The sequence below is a fragment of the Oncorhynchus kisutch genome, linkage group LG26 (assembly GCF_002021735.2).
Source record: "Oncorhynchus kisutch isolate 150728-3 linkage group LG26, Okis_V2, whole genome shotgun sequence".
Taxonomy (NCBI): Eukaryota; Metazoa; Chordata; class Actinopteri; order Salmoniformes; family Salmonidae; genus Oncorhynchus; species Oncorhynchus kisutch.
Window position 1 is genome coordinate 44383798 of NC_034199.2, and position 25713 is coordinate 44409510.

Sequence of the window (25713 nt, forward strand, 5' to 3'; positions counted from 1 at the left end):
TGAATAAGATTAAGGTTTGTGATGCTTGTTGAATGTTGTTCAGCTGTTAAACAGGATGAACCTCTCCGTGTAAGCCACAAGGAAAACTGAGTCACGGTTCTCGATCAGACCACAGATGGTTAGGGCAGCAGGTCATCACAACAGATACTAACCCACGCCCCCTTCTCTTTCTACTTCCCAGTGACTTGTTGTCGTCGGATTATGTGGAGATCCACTATGAGGAGGGTAAACCTGTTCTATCAAAGGTAACATCTCCAGTCAGAACACTCACTCTGTTTTGGGTTCCTGTTTTCATTTACCTTTTTTTTTCTTTTTTTTTCGGGCGGAGCCTAATTGGTTCCCAGTGGAAGATACAGGGCCTACAGCTGGTAAAGAATGGATTGGTTTGTTTTATGGGGGGCTGATTAGGGCCAATCAAAGTACAAGTGGATAGTTAAAGTAATATGTAGCAAAACGCTTAAAGACTATTCAGTTGTACCATGTCTACAGGACCTCTGGAGTTCACAGACATTCAAATAAATAATATGGCGGCCATTGTCCATGTAGAGTACAGAGAGGTACTTTTATATTTCCACTGTGATGTTATTTATCCACTTGGTCTTGATCTGTCCTAATATAGCTTGTATTGATTAGCAATACCTAACTTCATCAAATACAGTATGTGGTGCCGGTTTGCATCATCAGTTCAAATCTGATTCATCCTGATGTTCAAATCTGATTCATTCTGATGTTCAAATCTGATTCATTCTGATGTTCAAATCTGATTCATTCTGATGTTCAAATCTGATTCATCCTGATGTTCAAATCTGATTCATTCTGATGTTCAAATCTGATTCATCCTGATGTTGCGTAAGTGTTGTTTCTGTTTTAACGATGAAGAAAGAGAGTGAGGGAGAGCTAGGGGAGATAGAGACAGGAGAAAGAGAGAGGGAGGGAGGGATAGATGGGGAGAGGAAGGATGGATGAGAGAGAGGGGGAGAGGGATGGTAAAGAAAGAGAGTGTGAGAGGGAGGGATGGTAAAGAGCGAGAGAGCGAGAGAGAGAGAGAGAGAGAGAGAGAGAGAGAGAGAGAGAGAGAGAGGGGAGAGGGGACTGCCACTGGTGTTGCTGAATCAGGATCAGGCTGAGGGGCTGATGACTGAGTGGCTGATGGGCTGGGGGGCTGATGGGTTGAGGGGCTGAGGGGCTGATGGCTGAGAGGCTGATGGCTGAGGGGCTGATGGGTTGAGGGGCTGAGGGCTAGGCTGAGGGGATGAGGGCTAGGCTGAGGGGCTGAGGGCTAGGCTGAGGGGCTGATGGATTGAGGGGCTGAAGGGCTAGGCCGAGGGGCTGTGGGCTCAGGGGCTGAAGGCTAGGCTGGGCACAGTGGAGCTAGCTGACTCAGCATGGCTCCACTCCGCTCCCCTGCAGCCTCCTGCCTCTCCTGCCTGCCTGGCTGCAATCCAGATCACGTGACAGGGAAGGGAGAGACTGGCGCTCTGCAGTAGCTATGCAGCGTGGGATGGTGGCTCTTTCTGAGAGAGAGAGAGAGAGAGAGAGAGAGAGATGTGGACCATTGAGGTCTGAAGAGAACAGTCAAGTTTGAGGCCCACAGACACAACCCACACTCCCGAAATGTATTCTTTCTAAATGTGGGCTGATTTCGTTAACCAGGCTGCAGAAAATGTACTGTATTGGAGACAAGTATAGTCCTCCCAACTGAATAAACAGTATTACAACAGTGTTGCAATAATGCAGCAAATACACAAAGGTACTTCATCTGAAGTATATTCCAGATTGTATAGATGGATTAGTATTTGAATATATTTGTTTGTTGAATGTCTTGTAGAAGACCACTGGAGTAGTGCTCTAATCATCATGTCCCCCATCTTCTCCACATTAGGTTGCTGTGATGTGAAGTGTTGTCTAAGTGTTGTCTAAGTGTTGTCTAAGTGTTGTATAAGCGTTGTTGAAGTGTTGTATAATTGTTGTGTAAGTGTTGTATAAGTGTTGTTTACATGTTGTTTACATGTTGTTTAAGTGCTGTTTAAGTGTTGTTTCTGTGTACCCTCAGGGTGGTGAACACTGTTACTACCACGGCCAGGTGAGGGGGAAAGATGATTCCCACGTGGCCTTGTCTACCTGCAATGGGCTGCAGTAAGTGAAGGAACAGCAGCAGTTGTATATATAATAATCCGTGCCTGGAATATGTGTGGAGATTCATCTGTGCTCTCGACAGCTGCTATTGACTCAGTATTGACTGTCTTCTCTCTTCACTTTTCCTCTCGTTCCCCCTGCCCTTGCCTCTCGTTCCCCCTGCCCTTGCCTCTCGTTCCCCTTGCCCTTGTCTCTCATTCCCCCTGCCTTTCCTCTCATTCCCCCTGCCCTTGCCTCTCGTTCCCCCTGCCTTTGCCTCTCGTTCCCCCTGCCTTTGCCTCTCGTTCCCCCTGCCTTTCCTCTCGTTCCCCCTGCCTTTTCCTCTCGTTCCCCCTGCCCCTTGTCTCTCATTCCCCTTGCCTTTCCTCTCATTCCCCCTGCCTTTCCTCTCGTTCCCCCTGCCTTTCCTCTCATTCCCCCTGCTTTTGCCTCTCATTCCCCCTGCCTTTCCTCTCGTTCCCCCTGCCTTTTCCTCTCGTTCCCCCTGCCTTTTCCTCTCGTTCCCCCTGCCTTTTCCTCTCGTTCCCCCGGCCTTTTCCTCTCGTTCCCCCTGCCTTTCCTCTCGTTCCCCCTGCCTTTTCCTCTCGTTCCCCCTGCCCTTTGTCTCTCATTCCCCCTGCCTTTTCCTCTCGTTCCCCCTGCCTTTTCCTCTCGTTCCCCCTGCCTTTCCTCTCGTTCCCCCTGCCTTTCCTCTCGTTCCCCCTGTCTTTCCTCTCGTTCCCCCTGCCCTTGCCTCTCGTTCCCCCTGCCCTTGCCTCTCGTTCCCCCTGCCTTTCCTCTCGTTCCCCCTGCCTTTCCTCTCGTTCCCCTGCCTTTCCTCTCATTCCCCCTGCTTTTGCCTCTCATTCCCCCTGCCTTTCCTCTCGTTCCCCCTGCCTTTGCCTCTCATTCCCCCTGCCTTTGCCTCTCGTTCCCCCTGCCCTTTCCTCTCGTTCCCCCTGCCTTTCCTCTCGTTCCCCCTGCCTTTGCCTCTCGTTCCCCCTGCCTTTGCCTCTCGTTCCCCCTGCCTTTGACTCTCGTTCCCCCTGCCCTTGCCTCTCGTTCCCCCTGCCTTTCCTCTCATTCCCCCTGCCTTTGCCTCTCGTTCCCCCTGCCTTTCCTCTCGTTCCCCCTGCCTTTCCTCTCATTCCCCCTGCCCTTTCCTCTCGTTCCCCTTGCCTTTCCTCTCGTTCCCCCTGCCTTTCCTCTCGTTCCCCCTGCCCTTTCCTCTCGTTCCCCCTGCCTTTGCCTCTCGTTCCCCCTGCCTTTGACTCTCGTTCCCCCTGCCCTTGCCTCTCGTTCCCCCTGCCTTTCCTCTCATTCCCCCTGCCTTTGCCTCTCGTTCCCCCTGCCTTTCCTCTCGTTCCCCCTGCCTTTCCTCTCATTCCCCCTGCCTTTGCCTCTCATTCCCCCTGCCTTTCCTCTCGTTCCCCCTGCCTTTCCTCTCATTCCCCCTGCCTTTTCCTCTCGTTCCCCCTGCCTTTGCCTCTCGTTCCCCCTTCCCTTTCCTCTCGTTCCCCCTGCCTTTCCTCTCGTTCCCCCTGCCTTTGCCTCTCATTCCCCCTGCCTTTCCTCTCATTCCCCCTGCTTTTGCCTCTCATTCCCCCTGCCTTTCCTCTCGTTCCCCCTGCCTTTGCCTGACAGCGGAATGTTTGACGATGGACTCTATCTCTATATAATGGAGCCTTTGCAACAGACTCACTCAATTGTAAGTTCTTCCTTCCATTTAGGTTTTTAATAATCTTTGCTACACAAATAACATTGTTCTACCTCTACTTGTGCTACTGCTAGGATCGCTTTTGCCACTTTTACCCTTACTAAAGCCCCCTTTACCCTTACTAAAGCCTCCTTTATCCTTACTAAAGCCTCCTTTACCCTTACTAAAGCCTCCTTTACCCTTACTAAAGCCTCCTTTACCCTTACTAAGTCCTCCTTTACCCTTAGTAAAGCCCCCTTTAACCTTACTAAAGCCTCCTTTTACCCTTACTAAGGCCTCCTTTACCCTTACTAAAGCCTCCTTTACCCTTACTAAAGCCTCCTTTACCCTTACTAAGGCCTCCTTTACCCTTACTAAGTCCTCCTTTACCCTTACTAAAGCCCCCTTTACCCTTACTAAAGCCTCCTTTACCCTTATTAAGGCCTCCTTTACCCTTACTAAGTCCTCCTTTACCCTTACTAAAGCCTCCTTTACCCTTACTAAAGCCTCCTTTACCCTTACTAAACCCCCGTTTTACAGTAAAGGCATATTAGGTTATCTAGTGAAAATTGATACTTCATTGTCAAAGGCAATCTTGTTTTTGAAGGAAGTCCATGGTGTACTATAATGAAGGACATATGATTAATCATCAATCAATCACATTTATTTATAAAGCCCTTCTTACATCAGCTGATGTCATAAAGTGCTGTACAGAAACCCAGCCTAAAAACCCCAAACAAAAGTGCTGTATGTTTTGCCTCACTAATCTCTCATGGATCTTTTTCTAAAGTCACATAAGCCCAGAACACCTTATCCCATTCAAGGTCCATGATGATAATGGAAAGGATAATGATCATGGAAAGATTAATGATAATGGAAATGATAATGATCATGGAAATGATAATTATAATGGAATGACAATGACAATGGAAAAGATAATGATAATGGTAACGGAAAGGATTAATAACAATGGAAATGATAATGGTAATGGTAACGGAAAGGATTAATAACAATGGAAATGATAAAGACACCGGAAAGGATAATAATAATAGTGGAAAGGACAGTGATAATGGAAATATTAATGATAATGGAATGATAATGATCATGGAAAGATTAACGGTAATGGAAAGGATAATGATCATGGAAATGATAATTATAATGGAATGACAATGACAATGGAAAGGATAATGACAATGGAAATTATAATGGAATTATAATGATAATGGACAGGATAATGATGATGGAAATAACAACAATAATGGAATGATAATGACACCGGCAAGGATAATAATAGTGGAAAGGACAGTGATAATGGAAATATTAATGATAATGGAAATATTAATGATAATGGAATGATAATGATCATGAAAAGATCAATGGTAATGGAAAGGATCATGGTAATGTAATGATAATGTTTTTAGGGTATTCCATTTTATTTATTGATTAATGTTGACTCTGTAGTTGTGAAAACCTGATCATGTGCCTTGTTATACAGTGGAATGGGAATACCCTCCGATACCCTCTTCTTCTGTAACTTGACCCCTGTTCCCTGTTCCCTCCACCCTCATCGCACCCCTGTTGACGGCCTGTTGGCGGTTTCTCCCTCACAGGATACAGCCGCACGGCCCCACTCACTGCGCAGGATGCCCAGCCTCCAGTGGAACAGTGACTCAGAGGAACTGGGTAAGGTGTTCTGCATCTGACTGCCATCTTGGATCTTGCATAACGTCCACCCGCCCTCCACCACTTTACATCAACACTCTCATGGCCTGTCTACCTGGCCTTCCAGAACCTCTCCTACTAACGCTGACATTAGATTCCCCTCATCTGTGTCAAGTACATCATGTCAAATACGTTCAAAAACCCTGTGTTGCGCTCGATTTGGTTTGTCCAGTAGAGTGGAAGGTAAATGAACTGAAAGCATACCTCAACTTAATACTTTAGTGTATATGACGCAGGTAGGGACTGTTGACACATAACCACAGAACCCAGCATGGTGGCATCGGTATCCTGGCGTAGTTTATCGACCTTTGTTATTGTGTTTCTGTGTTCCCGTGTTTCTCTAGTGAAGGACGAGCGGCTGCTTTCGGAGCTGGACGACATGTCCTGGCTGAAGCGCAGGAAAAAGCGGGCTGTAAGTCTGTGACCTCATCAGTCCCTTAAAGGGATTTTGTAAAACACTCCACCTACTCCAACCCTCACCCTACTGTAACCATACCCTAACTCTAACCCTACTATAACCCTACTGTAACACTAATCATATTGTAAACCTACTGTAACCCTACTATAACCCCACTGTAACCCTACTCTAACCCTACTATAACCCTACTGTAACCCTAACCCTACTGTAACCATACTGTAACACTAATCATACTGTAAACCTACTGTAATCCTACTGTAACCATACCCTAACTCTAACCCTACCCTAACCTTACTGTAATCCTACTGTAACCCTACTGTAACCCTAACCCTACTGTAACCCTACTATAACCCTACTGTAACCCTAATCCTACTGTAACCATACCCTACTGTAACCCTAATCCTACTGTAACCATACCCTACTGTAACCCTAACCCTACTGTAACCATACTGTAACCCTAACCCTACTGTAACCCTACTATAACCCGACTGTAAACCTACTGTAACCCTACTGTAACCCTACTGTAACCCTAACCCTACTGTAACCCTACTATAACCCTACTGTAACCCTAACCCTACTATAACCCTACTGTAATCCTACTGTAACCCTACTATAACCCTACTGTAATCCTACTGTAACCCTACTGTAACCCTACTGTAACCCTAACCCTACTGTAACCCTACTATAACCCTACTGTAACCCTAATCCTACTGTAACCATACCCTACTGTAACCCTAATCCTACTGTAACCATACCCTACTGTAACCATACTGTAACCCTAACCCTACTGTAACCCTACTGTAATCCTACTGTAACCCTACTGTAACCCTAACCCTACTGTAACCCTACTATAACCCTACTGTAACCCTAACCCTACTATAACCCTACTGTAATCCTACTGTAACCCTACTGTAACCCTACTGTAACCCTAACCCTACTGTAACCCTACTGTAATCCTACTGTAACCCTACTGTAACCCTACTATAACCCTACTGTAACCCTAACCCTACTGTAACCCTAACCCTACTATAATCATACTGTAACACTAATCATACTGTAAACCTACTGTAATCCTACTGTAACCCTACTATAACCCTACTGTAACCATATGGTAACCCTAATCCTACTGTAACCCTACTGTAACACTAATCATATTGTAAACCTACTGTAACCCTACTATAACCCTACTGTAACCCTACTGTAAACCTACTGTAATACTACTGTAAACCTACTGTAACACTAATCCTACTGTAACCATACTGTAACCCCAACCCCAATGTAAAGCTACTGTAACCCTAATCCTACTGTAACACTACTGTAAAGCTACTGTAACCCTAACCCCACTGTAACCCTACTGTAACACTAACCCTACTGTAATCCTACTATAACCCTACTGTAACCCTACTGTAATCCTACTGTAACCCTAACCCTACTGTAATCCGACTGTAATCCTAACCCTACTGTAACCCTACTGTAATCCTAACCCTACTGTAAACCTACTGTAACCCTACTGTAACCCTAACCCTACTGTAATCCTACTGTAACCCTAACCCTACTGTAACTCTACTGTAACAATAACCCTACTGTAACCCTACTGTAACAATAACCCTACTGTAACCCTAACCCTACTGTAACCCTACTGTAACCCTAACCCTACTGTAACCCTACTGTAACAATAACCCTACTGTAACCCTAACCCTACTATAACCATACTGTATCAATAACCCTACTGTAATCCTAACCTTACTGTAACGCACTCCTCCTACTGTTCATCTACCCTTGCTGTTTTATAACCTAGTGTGCTATGTAGCCTCTTGTTATGACCTAATGTGCTATGTAGCCTCATGTTATAACCTAGTGTGCTATGTAGCCTCTTGTTATGACCTAATGTGCTATGTAGCCTCATGTTATAACCTAGTGTGCTATGTAGCCTCTTGTTATGACCTAATGTGCTATGTAGCCTCATGTTATAACCTAATGTGCTATGTAGCCTCTTGTTATAACCTAGTGTGCTATGTAGCCTCTTGTTCTAACCTAGTGTGCTATGTAGCCTCTTGTTATGACCTAATGTGCTATGTAGCCTCATGTTATAACTTAGTGTGCTATGTAGCCTCTTGTTATGACCTAATGTGCTATGTAGCCTCTTGTTATGGCCTAATGTGCTATGTAGCCTCATGTTATAACCTAGTGTGCTATGTAGCCTCTTGTTATGACCTAATGTGCTATGTAGCCTCTTGTTATGACCTAATGTGCTATGTAGCCTCATGTTATAACCTAATGTGCTATGTAGCCTCTTGTTATAACCTAGTGTGCTATGTAGCCTCATGTTATAACCTAGTGTGCTATGTAGCCTCTTGTTATGACCTAATGTGCTATGTAGCCTCATGTTATAACCTAATGTGCTATGTAGCCTCTTGTTATAACCTAATGTGCTATGTAGCCTCTTGTTATAACCTAATGTGCTATGTAGCCTCATGTTATAACCTAGTGTTCTATGTAGCCTCTTGTTATGACCTAATGTGCTATGTAGCCTCATGTTATATCCTAGTGTTCTATGTAGCCTCTTGTTATGACCTAATGTGCTATGTAGCCTCATGTTATAACCTAGTGTGCTATGTAGCCTCTTGTTATGACCTAATGTGCTATGTGGCCTCTTGTTATAACCTAGTGTGCTATGTAGCCTCATGTTATGACCTAATGTGCTATGTGGCCTCTTGTTATAACCTAGTGTGCTATGTAGCCTCATGTTATGACCTAGTGTTCTATGTAGCCTCTTGTTATAACCTAGTGTTCTATGTAGCCTCATATAATCCTCTATTTTCTTCTCATCCTCTATAAATCTGTCATTGCTGTGTCTTATGAAAATTAACTAATCTGTGGCTTTTTCAGATGCCTAGGAATGTATTTGAGGAGATGAAGTATTTGGAGATTATGATCGTCAGTGACCATAATATGGTATGTGCCCTCAAAAGCCAAGCAACACTATCTAAACAGAAGACAGGAAACACGAATGAATATTTCAGCAATGTTTCATTATTTTACTGTTAAGATTCTCGACAGCATTCCGTCAACACCAAGGAGACTTTGTTTTTCCTCCTCTCGTGTCCTATGCTTAGCCAGCTACACCCACAAGAGAATGCAACATTGTTGAATGTGGTGGTGGATGCATGATTCATATCCTAGCTAACGTAACTGTTGTCCAGATGTGAAAACACCAGTGTTGGTGTGGACCATCAAAAATCAACATGTATATTTGATGTATTTTCTAAAAGGGGTGTTGTAGAAGCTTGTATGAGAATTGATTCATGTTCCCCTTAATAATAGTTTTGAATAACATTTGTGTCATTGTTTTTGTGTGGTCTGCAGTATAAGCGACTCAAGACCAAGCAGCACACCAGGAACTCTGCCAAGTCAGTGGTGAACCTTGTTGATGCTGTGAGTAACATCTTCAGTTGGCTCTGAGAACTGATTCTTATTTTTATTTGTCCATCAGAACAATCTAGAATAATGTTGAACTGATTCTAATTCCCTGGCTCTTGTGTGACTAAATAATATTTTCAATGCAATCATAGTTGAATCAATCATCAATCATAGTTGAATCAATCATAGCTTAATCAATTATTGTGTTTGCAAAACACAAGTATATCTAAACATTGAATTTACAGATGAATTGATCAAATGTATATGTATTATTTTGTTGAGAACAGCTGTTTACCATTTATATTGAAGTTCCCCTAGAGGTAGAACCCAGAATTGACCACTTCCTCATGTCATACACTACTTATCTCATGTACCCTGAGTCTCATGTTCCCTCAGTTTCCTGTATCTCAAATCACCTGTAATCTGAGTCTCCTGTAATCTGAGTCTCCTGTAGTCTGAGTCTCCTGTAATCTGAGTCTCTTGTAATCTCAGTCTCTTGTACCCTCAGTCTCCTGTACCCTCAGTCTCCTGTACCCTCAGTCTCCTGTACCCTCAGTGTCCTGTAATCTGAGTCTCTTGTAATCTAAGTCTCCTGTACCCTCAGTCTCCTGTACCCTCAGTCTCCTGTAATCTGAGTCTCTTGTAATCTGAGTCTCCTGTACCCTCAGTCTCCTGTACCCTCAGTCTCCTGTAATCTGAGTCTCTTGTAATCTGCGTCTCTTGTAATCTGAGTCTCCTGTACCCTCAGACTCCTGTAATCTGAGTCTCATGTAATCTGAGTCTCTTGTACCCTCAGTCTCCTGTAATCTGAGTCTCTTGTAATCTGAGTCTCTTGTACCCTCAGTCTCCTGTAATCTGAGTCTCTTGTAATCTGAGTCTCTTGTACCCTCAGTCTCCTGTAATCTGAGTCTCTTGTAATCTGAGTCTCTTGTACCCTCAGTCTCCTGTAATCTGAGTCTCTTGTAATCTGAGTCTCCTGTACCCTCAGTCTCCTGTACCTCAGTCTTCTGTACCCTCAGACTCCTGTGATCTGAGTCTCCTGTACCCTCAGACTCCTGTAATCTGAGTCTCTTGTAATCTGAGTCTCATGTAATCTGAGTCTCTTGTACCCTCAGTCTCCTGTAATCTGAGTCTCTTGTAATCTGAGTCTCTTGTACCCTCAGTCTCCTGTAATCTGAGTCTCTTGTAATCTGAGTCTCTTGTACCCTCAGTCTCCTGTAATCTGAGTCTCTTGTAATCTGAGTCTCTTGTACCCTCAGTCTCCTGTAATCTGAGTCTCTTGTAATCTGAGTCTCCTGTACCCTCAGTCTCCTGTACCTCAGTCTTCTGTACCCTCAGACTCCTGTAATCTGAGTCTCCTGTACCCTCAGACTCCTGTAATCTGAGTCTCTTGTAATCTGAGTCTCTTGTAATCTGAGTCTCTTGTACCCTCAGTCTCCTGTACCCTCAGTCGGCCCCATACATGTGTCTGTTATTTTCAGATTATACACTGTATCACTGTGCTTGTTGTTGCTCTGTGTAGCTGGGATGTGGAATAACAGTCTTGTGTCTCTCCTTGCTCCCAGTGTGCTGTATCCCCTGTCCTGTCTTGTCCCATGTCTCTCCCTGCTCTCAGTGTGCTGTCCTGTCCTGTCTTGTCCCATGTCTCTCCCTGCTCTCAGTGTGCTGTTTCCCCTGTCCTGTCCTGTCCTGTCTTGTCCCATGTCTCTCCCTGCTCTCAGTGTGCTGTTTCCCCTGTCCTGTCCTGTCCTGTCTTGTCCTATGTCTCTCCCTGCTCTCAGTGTGCTGTTTCCCCTGTCCTGTCCTGTCTTGTCCCATGTCTCTCCCTGCTCTCAGTGTGCTGTTTCCCCTGTCCTGTCCTATCCTGTCCTGTCCTCAGACAGTACAGATGATCATTCACACCCAGTATTCTTCTCCTCTTCCTGTGCTGTGATCTCTCCATCTCTCTCTCTCTCTCTGTGTGTTCTCCCACTATCCCAACACGCTCCGATGACAGATCTTTAAGGAGCACCTGCACACACGGGTGGTTCTGGTTGCCGTGGAGATCTGGTCGGACAAGGACCCGATTCCCATCAGTGTGAAGCCTCTGGACATGCTGAAAGATTTCTCTAAGTACCGGGCGCAGAGCATCAAGCAGCACACTGACGCTGTGCACCTCTTCTCGTAAGTGCTCTCTCCTCCCTGTTCCTCAGGGCCACCCCATACTGATGCTGTAGTAAGTATCTCTTGCACACAGAGCCCTTTATGGCTTCCCAGATCAGTAGATCATGTTAAAGGACTAGGCCCTAATGCTTTTGCTTTAACAACAAAGCAACCTTTTTCCATCCACTTTCATTTTTCTTCCAAGGGTGGCTGAAATACCACTCACATGTCCAGCATATGTCTGTCTGCCTGTCCACCTGTCTGTCTGTGTATCTGACTGCCTGTCTGTCTGCCTGTCTGTGTGTCTGTCTGATAGTTACTCTGTGTCTCTTCGATGCACAGCAATGTGACCTTCCACTATCGCCGAAGCAGTGTAGCGTACTTCGGGGGGATGTGCTCTGTGAGCCGTGGAGTAGGGGTCAACGAGGTGAGACTAATGTCCAGTATCATACTTTTTTTATTATGGCAGAACAGACTAGTAACTGCTAATGTTTTGTACCTGTAGTATGGCACCACATGGACCATGGCTTCGTCACTCTCCCAGAGCTTGGCACAGAACCTCGGCATCCAGTGGGATCCAGCTGCAAAGAGAAGTACACAGACCAGCTCACATTCATCACTGCACATTCATATATGTCTCACAGATTTACAAAGCATTCCTTTTTTTAAATTTAAATATCTAATTTTACAATCTATGTTTAAAATTTGGAATAATTTTAGGCACATATGTTTCTTTGATGGACATGCTGTGTGTTGTTCTCTCTCACAGAGGAATGCGGCTGCTCTGACTCCTGGGTGGGCTGCATCATGGAGGACACTGGGTAATGGGCTGCTGAACTACTGTTATTCTCACTCTCTGTTTCTGTCTATGTCTCGCTCTCCCTGTCACATGTGCCCCCCTCACACACACATACACACAGACAGATATATATATATATTTATATATATATATACACTACCTGTCAAAAGTTTGGGGTCACTTAGACATTTCCTTGTTTTTGAAAGAAAACAGCAGTCTCAACGTCAACAGTGAAGAGGCGACTCCGGGATGCTGGCCTTCTAGGCAGAGTTGCAAAGAAAAAGCCATATCTCAAACTAGACAATCTAATGTACTTGTCCTCTTGCTCAGTTGTGCACCGGGGCCTGACCACTCCTCTTTCTATTCTGGTTAGAGACAGTTTGCGCTGTTCTGTGAAGGGAGTAGTACACAGCGTTGTATGAGATATTCAGTTTCTTGGCAAGTTCTCGCATGGAATAGCCTTAATTTCTCAGAACAAGAATATACTGACGAGTTTCAGAAGAAAGTTCTTTGTTTTTGGCCATTTTGAGCCTGTAATCGAACCCACAAATGCTGATGCTTCAGATACTCAACTAGTCCAAAGAAGGCAAGTTTTATTGCTTATTTAATCAGAACAACAGTTTTCAGCTGTGCTAACATAATTGCAAAAGTGTTTTCTAATGATCAATTAGCCTTTTAAAATGATACACTTGGATTAGCTAACACCACGTGCCATCGGAACACAGGAGTGATGGTTGCTGATAATGGGCCTCTGTATTCCATAAAAAATCTGCCATTTCCAGCTACAATAGTCATTTACAACATTACCAATGTCTTCAATGTTTTTCTAATCAATTTGATGTTATTTTAATGGACAAAAAAATGCTTTTCTTTCAAAAACAAGGACATTTCTAAGTGACCCCAAACTTTTGAACGGTAGTGTATATAGAGAGAGGGGGAGAGGGAGAGGGAGAGAGAGAGAGGGATAGGGAGAGAGAAAGAGGGAGAGAGAGAGAGAGAGAGAGAGAGAGAGAGAGAGAGAGAGGCGGAGAGAGAGAGAGAGGTGGGGAGAGAGAGATGGGGAGAGAGAGAGAGAGAGAGAGAGAGGTGGGGTGAGAGAGAGATGGGGGAGAGAGAGAGATGGGGAGAGAGAGAGATGGGGAGAGAGAGAGAGAGAGAGAGAGAGAGGGTGGGGAGAGAGAGAGATGGGGAGAGAGAGAGATGGGGAGAGAGAGAGAGAGAGAGAGAGAGGTGGAGAGAGAGAGGAGAGAGAGAGAGGTGGGGAGAGAGAGAGATGGGGAGAGAGAGAGATGGGGAGAGAGAGAGAGAGAGAGAGAGAGAGAGAGGTGGGGTGAGAGAGAGATGGGGAGAGAGAGAGAGAGAGGTGGGGGTGAGAGAGAAAGTGAAAAGGAGAGAGGAAGATAATATAACACTATGAAACAGATGTTATTATTAGAGCTCCGGAGAGAGAGAGAGAGAGGTGGGGAGAGAGAGAGATGGGGAGAGAGAGAGATGGGGAGAGAGAGAGAGAGCGAGAGAGAGGTGGGGTGAGAGAGAGATGGGGAGAGAGAGAGATGGGGAGAGAGAGAGAGAGAGAGAGAGAGGTGGGGAGAGAGAGAGATGGGGAGAGAGAGAGATGGGGAGAGAGAGAGAGAGAGAGAGAGAGAGGTGGAGAGAGAGAGAGAGAGAGAGGTGGGGAGAGAGAGAGATGGGGAGAGAGAGAGAGAGAGAGAGAGAGGTGGGGTGAGAGAGAAAGTGAAAAGGAGAGAGGAAGATAATATAACACTATGAAACAGATGTTATTATTAGAGCTCCTATTAGGAGAGAGAATAGATTATTTCCGCGGATTTCTGTTGAGGGAAATGTGTAATGATGAGCTGCTAACCACCTAGATCATTTTCTCTATGAGCTGCTAACCACCTAGCCCCCTCTCTCTATAAGCTGCTAACCACCTAGCCCCCTCTCTCTATGAGCTGCTAACCACCTAGCCCCCTCTCTCTATGAGCTGCTAACCACCTAGCCCCCTCTCTCTATGAGCTGCTAACCACCTAGCCCCCTCTCTATATGAGCTGCTAACCACCTAGCTCCTTCTCTCTATGAGCTGCTAACCACCTAGCTCCTTCTCTCTATGTGCTGCTAACCACCTAGCTCCCCCTCTCTATGAGCTGCTAACCACCTAGCCCCCTCTCTCTATGAGCTGCTAACCACCTAGCCCCCTCTCTCTATGTGCTGCTAACCACCTAGCCCCCTCTCTCTATGTGCTGCTAACCACCTAGCTCCCCTGCCTCTCTCTATGTACTGCTAACCACCTAGCCCCCTCTCTCTATGTGCTGCTAACCACCTAGCCCCCTCTCTCTATGAGCTGCTAACCACCTAGCTCCCCTGCCTCTCTCTATGTGCTGCTAACCACCTAGCCCCCTCTCTCTATGTGCTGCTAACCACCTAGCCCCCCCTCTCTATGAGCTGCTAACCACCTAGCTCCCCTGCCTCTCTCTATGTGCTGCTAACCACCTAGCCCCCTCTCTCTATGAGCTGCTAACCACCTAGCCCCCTCTCTCTATGAGCTGCTAACCACCTAGCTCCCTCTCTCTATGAGCTGCTAACCACCTAGCCACCCCTCTCTATGAGCTGCTAACCACCTAGCCCCCTCTCTCTATGTGCTGCTAACCACCTAGCCCCCCCTCTCTATGAGCTGCTAACCACCTAGCTCCCCTGCCTCTCTCTATGTGCTGCTAACCACCTAGCTCCCCTGCCTCTCTCTATGTGCTGCTAACCACCTAGCGCCCCTGCCTCTCTCTATGAGCTGCTAATCACCTAGCACCCCTGCCTCTCTCTATGAGCTGCTAACCACCTAGCTCCCCTGCCTCTCTCTATGTGCTGCTAACCACCTAGCCCCCCCTCTCTATGAGCTGCTAACCACCTAGCTCCCCTGCCTCTCTCTATGTGCTGCTAACCACCTAGCCCCCTCTCTCTATGTGCTGCTAACCACCTAGCTCCTTCTCTCTATGAGCTGCTAACCACCTAGCCCCCCCTCTCTATGAGCTGCTAACCACCTAGCTCCCCTGCCTCTCTCTATGTGCTGCTAACCACCTAGCGCCCCTGCCTCTCTCTATGAGCTGCTAACCACCTAGCCCCCTCTCTCTATGAGCTGCTAACCACCTAGCGCCCCTGCCTCTCTCTATGAGCTGCTAACCACCTAGCCCCCTCTCTCTATGTGCTGCTAACCACCTAGCCCCCCCTCTCTATGAGCTGCTAACCACCTAGCCCCCCCTCTCTATGTGCTGCTAACCACCTAGCACCCCTGCCTCTCTCTATGTGCTGCTAACCACCAAGCACCCCTGCCTCTCTCTATGAGCTGCTAACCACCAAGCACCCCTGCCTCTCTCTATGAGCTGCTAACCACCAAGCACCCCTGCCTCTCTCTATGTGCTGCTAACCACCTAGCCCCCTCTCTCTATGAGCTGCTAACCACCTAGCCCCCTCTCTCTATGTGCTGCTAACCACCTAGCCCCCTCTCTCTATGAGCTGCTAAACACCTAGCACCCCTGCCTCTCTCTATGTGCTGCTAACCACCTAGCCACCCTTCTCTATGAGCTGCTAACTACCTAGCGTCCCAGCCTCTCTATATGAGCTGCTAAACACCTAGCCACCCTTCTCTATGAGCTGCTAACTACCTAGCGTCCCAGCCTCTCTATATGAGCTGCTAAACACCTAGCCACCCTTCTCTATGAGCTGCTAACCACCTAGCGTCCCTGCCTCTCTCTATGAGCTGCTAACTACCTAGCCCCCCCTCTCTATGTGCTGCTAACCACCTAGCCAACCTTCTCTATGAGCTGCAAACTACCTAGCCCCCCCTCTCTATGTGCTGCTAACCACCTAGCACCCCAGCCTCTCTCTATGTGCTGCTAACCACCTAGCCCCCCCTCTCTATGAGCTGCTAACCACCTAGCCCCCCCCTCTATGTGCTGCTAACCACCTAGCCACCACTCTCTATGAGCTGCTAAACACCTAGCCACCCTTCTCTATGAGCTGCTAAACACCTAGCCACCCCTCTCTATGAGCTGCTAAACACCTAGCCACCCTTCTCTATGAGCTGCTAACTACCTAGCGCCCCAGCCTCTCTATATGAGCTGCTAAACACCTAGCCACCCCTCTCTATGAGCTGCTAAACACCTAGCCACCCTTCTCTATGAGCTGCTAACTACCTAGCGCCCCAGCCTCTCTATATGAGCTGCTAAACACCTAGCCACCCCTCTCTATGAGCTGCTAAACACCTAGCCACCCTTCTCTATGAGCTGCTAACTACCTAGCGCCCCAGCCTCTCTATATGAGCTGCTAAACACCTAGCCACCCCTCTCTATGAGCTGCTAAACACCTAGCCACCCTTCTCTATGAGCTGCTAACTACCTAGCGCCCCAGCCTCTCTATATGAGCTGCTAAACACCTAGCCACCCCTCTCTATGAGCTGCTAAACACCTAGCCACCCTTCTCTATGAGCTGCTAACTACCTAGCACCCCAACCTCTCTCTATGATAGTAGGCCAATGACAGGATGTATAGAGCTGTATCTGCAGCCACCAGAGGCTGTGCAGGGTCATGACCTGCGGTAGCATGTGAAAGTTGCCTTGACTTCATGCTTGTGCTGTTGACAGTGGCTCGTGTTGCACACTGGTCCAGAGTCACCTGACGTGAATAACATCTGCCACACCTTTCACTCTCACGCTAGGACATGGTCAATGAACAGTTGGATGATAAAGGTGGATCTCCTTTCCCCCTCAGGGTCCAGCATCCCCGGAAGTTCTCCAAGTGCAGCATCGCAGACTACAAGGAGTTCCTGCTGAAGGGCGGTGGATCATGTCTCTATAACAGGCCGACCAAGGTGAGTTGTTTACGTTGCGGTCGCCATACAGCTGAACATCAAAAGAGCGATACTGTATATAACCAGTCATTCAGATACCGTTATAACCCTCTGATTCTGTTTGTTTGGGCAGCTGTTTGAATCTACAGAGTGTGGGAATGGATACATTGAGGTGGGAGAGGACTGTGACTGCGGAGATAGAACAGTAAGTTACTATTAAATACTGGTTTATTTACTTCTCATTAATATGGTTCAAATACAGTGGCAGACTGGTGCTGCTGTCTATGTTGTAGGAGTGCTACAAGGACTGCTGTAAGAAGTGTTCCCTAGCTAATGGTGCACATTGCGCTGACGGACCTTGCTGCAACAACACTTGTCTGGTAAGAGCTTTTTAATAACTGTGTCAGGATGCTCACTAAGTACCGATATGGCTGTTTAATCACTGTGTCAGGATGCTCACTAAGAACCATTATGGCTGTTTAATCACTGTGTCAGGATGCTCACTAAGTACCGATATGGCTGTTTAATCACTGTGTCAGGATGCTCACTAAGAACCATTATGGCTGTTTAATCACTGTGTCAGGTTGCTCATTAAGAACCAATATGGCTGTTTAATCACTGTGTCAGGTTGCTCACTAAGAACCAATATGGCTGTTTATTCTCTGTGTCAGGTTGCTCATTAAGAACCAATATGGCTGTTTAATCACTGTGTCAGGATGCTCATTAAGAACCAATATGGCTGTTTAATCACTGTGTCAGGATGCTCACTAAGTACCTATATGGCTGTTTAGTCACTGTGTCAGGATGCTCATTAAGAACCGATATGGCTGTTTAATCACTGTGTCAGGATGCTCACTAAGAACCATTATGGCTGTTTAATCACTGTGTCAGGATGCTCACTAAGTACTGATATGGCTGTTTAATCACTGTGTCAGGATGCTCACTAGAACCAATATGGCTGTTTAATCACTGTGTCAGGATGCTCACTAAGAACCATTATGGCTGTTTAATCACTGTGTCAGGATGCTCATTAAGTACCGATATGGCTGTTTAATCACTGTGTCAGGATGCTCACTAAGAACCAATATGGCTGTTTAATCACTGTGTCAGGTTGCTCATTAAGAACCAATATGGCTGTTTAATCACTGTGTCAGGTTGCTCACTAAGAACCATTATGGCTGTTTAATCACTGTGTCAGGATGCTCACTAAGTACCGATATGGCTGTTTAATCACTGTGTCAGGATGCTCACTAGAACCAATATGGCTGTTTAATCACTGTGTCAGGATGCTCACTAAGAACCGATATGGCTGTTTAATCTCTGTGTCAGGTTGCTCATTAAGAACCAATATGGCTGTTTAATCACTGTGTCAGGTTGCTCACTAAGAACCAATATGGCTGTTTAATCTCTGTGTCAGGTTGCTCATTAAGAACCAATATGGCTGTTTAATCACTGTGTCAGGTTGCTCACTAAGAACCAATATGGCTGTTTAATCACGGTGTCAGGATGCTCATTAAGAACCATTATGGCTGTTTAATCACTGTGTCAAGATGCTCATTAAGAACCAATATGGCTGTTTAATCACTGTGTCAGGATGCTCATTAAGAACCAATATGGCTGTTTAATCACTGTGTCAGGATGCTCATTAAGAACCAATATGGCTGTTTAATCACTGTGTCAGGATGCTCATTAAGAACCAATATGGCTGTTTAATCTCTGTGTCAGGATGCTCATTAAGAACCAATATGGCTGTTTAATCACTGTGTCAGGATGCTCATTAAGAACCAATATGGCTGTTTAATCTCTGTGTCAGGATGCTCATTAAGAACCAATATGGCTGTTTAATCACTGTGTCAGAATGCTCATTAAGAACCGATATGGCCGTTTAATCTCTGTGTCAGGTTGCTCATTAAGAACCAATATGGCTGTTTAATCACTGTGTCAGGATGCTCATTAAGAACCAATATGGCTGTTTAATCACTGTGTCAGGATGCTCATTAAGAACCAATATGGCTGTTTAATCACTGTGTCAGGATGCTCACTAAGAACCAATATGGCTGTTTAATCACCAGTTTGTTTTTGTTGTTGTTATTGTTGCTTAAGAGACCTGATAAGATTGGTACAGGAAATCCCGGTCTCTTGTTCTCTCTTTCTATGTTAGTTCTACCCACGTGGTTACAGTTGTCGCTATGCGGTGAATGACTGTGACATCTCAGAGACATGCTCAGGAGACTCTGGCCAGGTGAGTTGGGCTCTAACCATTCATTTCTGAAACAGGATGAAACGTTCAGCTGTCTTAAAAGGAAATATTTTTTATGTTGTTCATTGTAGTGCCCTCCCAACCTCCACAAACAAGATGGCTACCAATGTCAAGTCGACCAGGTGGGCTGCATGATCACTAAGCCACAAGGACATACTGGATACCTATTCAGATGAAAATGATAGTCATTATGAACTTGCTTGAACATATAGGGAATGAATGAGGATACTCCGTGATTCTACACATGCATTGTTTGCTGTTTGGGGTTTTAGACTGGGTTTCTGTAGAAGCACTTTTTGACATCTGCTGATGTAAAAAGGTGCTATGTAAATACATTTTATATGATTTTGTCTCTTTAGGGACGCTGCTACAGCGGAGAGTGCAAGACCAGAGGAAACCAGTGCAAATATCTCTGGGGCCCAAGTGAGTTCAGAACCCCCCTTGCTTAACTTACTCAATGCCACTACGTACAGTGGTCAAGATATGTCATATAAAATGCAGAGAATCTGAGACTTGTACTTTAGTGATATTAGCTTGTGGTGAGGTGTGGTCACCCTCCTCCCCTTCTCCTCTCCTGTGTTACCTCCTTGTGCAGAGGCGGGAGGGTCTGAGAAGTTCTGCTACGAGAAGCTAAACACAGAAGGAACCGAGAAGGGTAACTGTGGAAAGGATGGAGATAAGTGGCTCCAGTGCAGCAAGCAGTGAGTTTACAGCTGATACCAAATATACACTGGCGTACACTGTAGTCATGCACTATACCAGAACAAATAGTCAAGTACTGCTGTGTCTGTTCTACATCAAATGTAGTATTCACAAATTGTCAATGTTCCCGTAGTCAATTCAATTCAAGGGGCTTTATTGGCATGGGAAACATGTGTTAACATTGCCAAAGCAAGTGAGGTAGATAATATACAAAAGTGAAATAAACAATAAAAATTAACAGTGAACATTACACATACAGAAGTTTCAAAACAATAAAGACATTACAAATGCCATATTATATATATACAGTGTTGCAACGTCTCTGTTTCTCCCTCGGCAGTGATGTGTTCTGTGGGTTCCTGCTGTGCAGTAACATCGGACACAACCCCCGCATCGGCATGATGAAGGGAGACATCACTCGTACCTCCTTCTACCATCAGGGCAGGCCGGTGAACTGCAGGTGGATACAACCTCCTCACCGGTCAACGCACAGAGACAACATACGGATACTAACTGGCCTCTCTCTCTATGGTCTCTCTCTCCCTCTCTCTATGGTCTCTCTCTCTCTCTCTATGGTCTCTCTCTCTCTGGTCTCTCTCTATGGTCTCTCTCTCTCTCTCTGGTCTCTCTCTATGGTCTCTCTCTCTCTCTCTGTTTCTCTCTCTCTCTATGGTCTCTCTCTTTCTCTCTTTCTCTCTCTCTCCAGTGGTGGCCATGTTCTTTTGGACGATGAGACTGACTTAGGCTACGTGGAGGACGGAGCGCCCTGTGGGCCGTCCATGATGTGCCTTGACCACAAGTGTCTGCCCATCCAGTCCCTCAACATGAGCACCTGCCCCAGCGGGCCCAACGGCCAGGTGTGCTCATCCCACGGGGTGAGTCCAGGGGAGCTGGTTCACCAACTGGCAGGGTTCCCCAACTGGCGGCCCGCGGGACGAATTTGGCCTGTGGTTGGGGGGGGGGGGGGGTTCAGTGTTGGACATTAAAAGACAGCTCCAAAAAAACAGCTCCAAAAAAACAGCTCCAAGTGATTTTAATTTAAGAAATCTGTTCCCAAGTATTTCCCACACATAATAGAGAGACAACGTGATTGGATACAAATGTAAGGTTTGAAATTATTATGTTTTAGTCAAACATTCTGTTTGGGATTCTTGTGGTCAATCTGCAGTCCACAAATGATCCCGCAGCTGAATCTAGTTGATCCCTGCTCTAGGTGTACCCATATGAAGCTAAATCTAGTTGATCCCTGCTCTAGGTGTACCCATATGAAGCTAAATCTAGTTGATCCCTGCTCTAGGTGTACCCATATGAAGCTAAATCTAGTTGATCCCTGCTCTAGGTGTACCCATATGAAGCTAAATCTAGTTGATCCCTGCTCTAGGTGTACCCATATGAAGCTGAATCTAGTTGATCCCTGCTCTAGGTGTACCCATATGAAGCTAAATCTAGTTGATCCCTGCTCTAGGTGTACCCATATGAAGCTAAATCTAGTTGATCCCTGCTCTAGGTGTACCCATATGAAGCTAAATCTAGTTGATCCCTGCTCTAGGTGTACCCATATGAAGCTGAGTCTAGTTGATCCCTGCTCTAGGTGTACCCATATGAAGCTGAATCTAGTTGATCCCTGCTCTAGGTGTACCCATATGAAGCTGAGTCTAGTTGATGATCCCTGCTCTAGGTGTACCCATATGAAGCTAAATCTAGTTGATCCCTGCTCTAGGTGTACCCATATGAAGCTGAATCTAGTTGATCCCTGCTCTAGGTGTACCCATATGAAGCTGAGTCTAGTTGATCCCTGCTCTAGGTGTACCCATATGAAGCTGAATCTAGTTGATGATCTCTGCTCTAGGTGTACCCATATGAAGCTGAATCTAGTTAATGATCCCTGCTTTAGGTGTACCCATATGACCCGAGCCCAAAACTACAACCTTGAAGGCTTTGTTATTAGCCATAAGGGCCCACAATGGTGTCTCCAATGACACAGTGTCAGCAAGTGAATTATTCACTACAATTTCACCAATCGTGTAAAATCCCCAGCATGCAGTAGTAATTTAGCCTGGGGACGAGTTTAACAAGGATGACGTATTAATTTGTCATGGAGCGTAGATTAATGAATTCCTCCCTGCCGCCTCTCTTCCTCCCTTTGTCCTACCTGGCCAGGTGTGTAACAACGAGGCGACGTGCACCTGTGACACCACCTGGGCGGGGACTGACTGCAGCATGCCCGACCCTCCCAAGGAGCCTGCACCCACAGAAGACGAAGAACCAAAAGGTTTGTTTCCATCTCGTTTTCAGAACCTATCTATGGTAGACTAAAGTAACATGCTTCCCTGACTACAATCATTCCTTTGACTTTCTGATCATCTTTACGGCAGTTGGTTTTCAAATACCTTCTTCTGTCTAAAGATCAGAGCTACAGTTGAAGTCAGACGTTTACATACACCTTAGCCGAATACATTTAAACTCAAGTTTTCACAATTCCTGACATTTAATCCTCGTACAAATTCCCTGTCTTAGGTCAGTTAGGATCACCACCACTATTTTAAGAATGTGAAATGTCAGAATAATAGTAGAGAGAATGATTTATTTCAGCTTTTATTTCTTTCATCACATTTCCAGTGGGTCAGAAGTTTAAGAAGTTTACATACACTCAATTAGTATTTGGTAGCATTGACTTTAAATTGTTTAACTTGTTAGCCTTTCAGGTTAGGTTTATATAGGACTCGTTTTACTGTGGATATAGATACTTTAGTACCTGTTTCCTCCAGCATCTTCACAAGGTACTTTGCTGTTGTTCTGGGATTGATTTGCACCTTTCGCCCAACGCGTCTCCTTCATGAGCAGTATGGCGGCTGCGTGGTCCCATGGTGTTTATACTTGCATACTTTTGCTTGTACGATGAATGTGGTACCCTCAGGCGTTTGGAAATTGCTCCCAAGGATGAACCAGACTTGTAAGGGTCTACAATTATTTTTCTGAGGTCTTGGCTGATTTCTTTTGATTTTCCCATGATGTCAAGCAAAGAGGCACTGAATTTGAAGGTAGGCCTTGAAATACATCCACAGGTACGCCTCCAATTGAGTCAAGTACTGTCAATTAGCCTATCAGAAGCTTTTCAAGCCATGAGATAATTTTCTGGAATTTTCCAAGCTGTTTAAAGGCACAGTCAACTTAGTGTATGTAAACGTCTGACCCACTGGACTTGTGATACAGTGAATTATAAGTGAAATAATCTGTCTGTAAACAATTGTTGGAAAAATGACTTGTGTCATGCACAAAGTAGATGTCCTAACCGACATGCCAAAACTATAATTTGTTAACAAGAAATGTGTGGAGTGGTTGAAAAACAAGTTTTAATGACTCCAACCTAAGTGGATGTAAACTTCCGACTTCAACTATACATGTCGCAGAACATGTGTACATGTCAAAGTGAATGGAAGGTCCTTCAAGATGGCTATGGCATTTAACTAGTGTGCCTTTTAATTCTTCTTTGACTGTTTTTCATTTATAAATGTTTTTAATCATTTTTTAACTTTAATATATATATATATTTTATGTCTGCTTTTGTTGCTCTTATTGTTTTATCGTGCTATTTTATAGTTTTTTTTTAAGTGCTAATTTGAACAGAACTTTAAGTTGCTGATGCTTGTATGAAAGGTGCTAAACAAATCAATTTGATTATAATCATTAAAGTTATTATTCTGGAATAGGCACACAGATACATCTAATGATTCCCAGGAGAATAGGTGCTGTAGCTGTGGCCTCTAATATCATCACAGATATAGACATCGTGATATCATCACAGATATAGACATCATGATATCATCACAGATATAGACATCATGATATCATCACAGATATAGACATCATGATATCATCACAGATATAGACATCATGATATCATCACAGATATAGACATCATGATATCACCATCATCACAGATATAGACATCATGATATCATCACAGATATAGACATCATGATATCACCATCATCACAGATATAGACATCATGATATTACCATCATCACAGATATAGACATCATGATATTACCATCATCACAGATATAGACATCATGATATCATCACAGATATAGACATCATGATATTACCATCATCACAGATATAGACATCATGATATCATCACAGATATAGACATCATGATATCACCACAGATATAGACATCATGATATCATCACAGATATAGACATCATGATATCATCACAGATATAGACATCATGATATCATCACAGATATAGACATCATGATATCATCACAGATATAGACATCATGATATCATCACAGATATAGACATCATGATATCACCATCATCACAGATATAGCCATCATGATATTACCATCATCACAGATATAGACATCATGATATCATCACAGATATAGACATCATGATATCACCACAGATATAGACATCATGATATCACCATCATCACAGATATAGACATCATGATATCACCACAGATATAGACATCATGATATCACCATCATCACAGATATAGACATCATGATATCACCATCATCACAGATATAGACATCATGATATCACCATCATCACAGATATAGACATCATGATATCACCATCATCACAGATATAGACATCATGATATCACCATCATCACAGATATAGACATCATGATATCATCACAGATATAGACATCATGATATCACCATCATCACAGATATAGACATCATGATATCACCATCATCACAGATATAGACATCATGATATCACCATCATCACAGATATAGACATCATGATATCACCATCATCACAGATATAGACATCATGATATCACCATCATCACAGATATAGACATCATGATATTACCATCATCACAGATATAGACATCATGATATTACCATCATCACAGATATAGACATCATGATATCATCACAGATATAGACATCATGATATTACCATCATCACAGATATAGACATCATGATATCATCACAGTTATAGACATCATGATATCACCACAGATATAGACATCATGATATCATCACAGATATAGACATCATGATATCATCACAGATATAGACATCATGATATCATCACAGATATAGACATCATGATATCATCACAGATATAGACATCATGATATCACCATCATCACAGATATAGACATCATGATATTACCATCATCACAGATATATCAAATCAAATCAAATCAAATTTATTTATATAGCCCTTCGTACATCAGCTGATATCTCAAAGTGCTGTACAGAAACCCAGCCTAAAACCCCAAACAGCAAGCAATGCAGGTGGAGAAGCACAGTGGCTAGGAAAAACTCCCTAGAAAGGCCAATACCTAGGAAGAAACCTAGAGAGGAACCAGGCTATGTGGGGTGGCCAGTCCTCTTCTGGCTGTGCCGGGTGGAGATTATAACAGAACATGGTCAAGATGTTCAATGTTCATAAATGACCAGCATGGTCGAATAATAATAAGGCAGAACAGTTGAAACTAGAGCAGCAGCACAGTCAGGTGGAAGTTGAAACTGGAGCAGCAGCATGGCCAGGTAGACTGGGGACAGCAAGGAGTCATCATGTCAGGTAGTCCTGGGGCATGGTCCTAGGGCTCAGGTCAG

At 44.8% G+C, this 25713-nt stretch overlaps 1 protein-coding gene across 4 annotated transcripts in view; it reads left to right on the forward strand.

Annotated features, from left to right (window-relative positions):
• Positions 1–25713, forward strand: part of LOC109871303 (disintegrin and metalloproteinase domain-containing protein 23) — a 55997-nt gene that overhangs the window by 19199 nt on the left and 11085 nt on the right. For 3 of the 4 annotated variants that reach the window (XR_004205685.1, XR_004205684.1, XM_031806278.1), the window contains exons 4-24: positions 182–245; positions 2054–2136; positions 3760–3823; positions 5422–5494; positions 5878–5945; positions 8841–8906; positions 9318–9386; positions 11368–11534; positions 11856–11940; positions 12019–12106; positions 12283–12334; positions 17070–17169; positions 17282–17353; positions 17442–17528; positions 19310–19390; positions 19480–19530; positions 19768–19831; positions 20004–20109; positions 20451–20570; positions 20817–20985; positions 22271–22382. Coding sequence is in view for 2 of the 4 variants with exons in the window: in XM_031806278.1 (XP_031662138.1) it covers positions 182–245; positions 2054–2136; positions 3760–3823; positions 5422–5494; positions 5878–5945; positions 8841–8906; positions 9318–9386; positions 11368–11534; positions 11856–11940; positions 12019–12106; positions 12283–12334; positions 17070–17169; positions 17282–17353; positions 17442–17528; positions 19310–19390; positions 19480–19530; positions 19768–19831; positions 20004–20109; positions 20451–20570; positions 20817–20985; positions 22271–22382 (1841 nt within the window). In the remaining 2 variants the exon portion in view is untranslated. Of the gene's footprint in view, positions 1–181; positions 246–277; positions 369–2053; positions 2137–3759; positions 3824–5421; positions 5495–5877; positions 5946–8840; positions 8907–9317; positions 9387–11367; positions 11535–11855; positions 11941–12018; positions 12107–12282; positions 12335–17069; positions 17170–17281; positions 17354–17441; positions 17529–19309; positions 19391–19479; positions 19531–19767; positions 19832–20003; positions 20110–20450; positions 20571–20816; positions 20986–22270; positions 22383–25713 lie in introns of those variants that run through there. The other variant, XM_031806279.1, reaches the window with a different exon arrangement.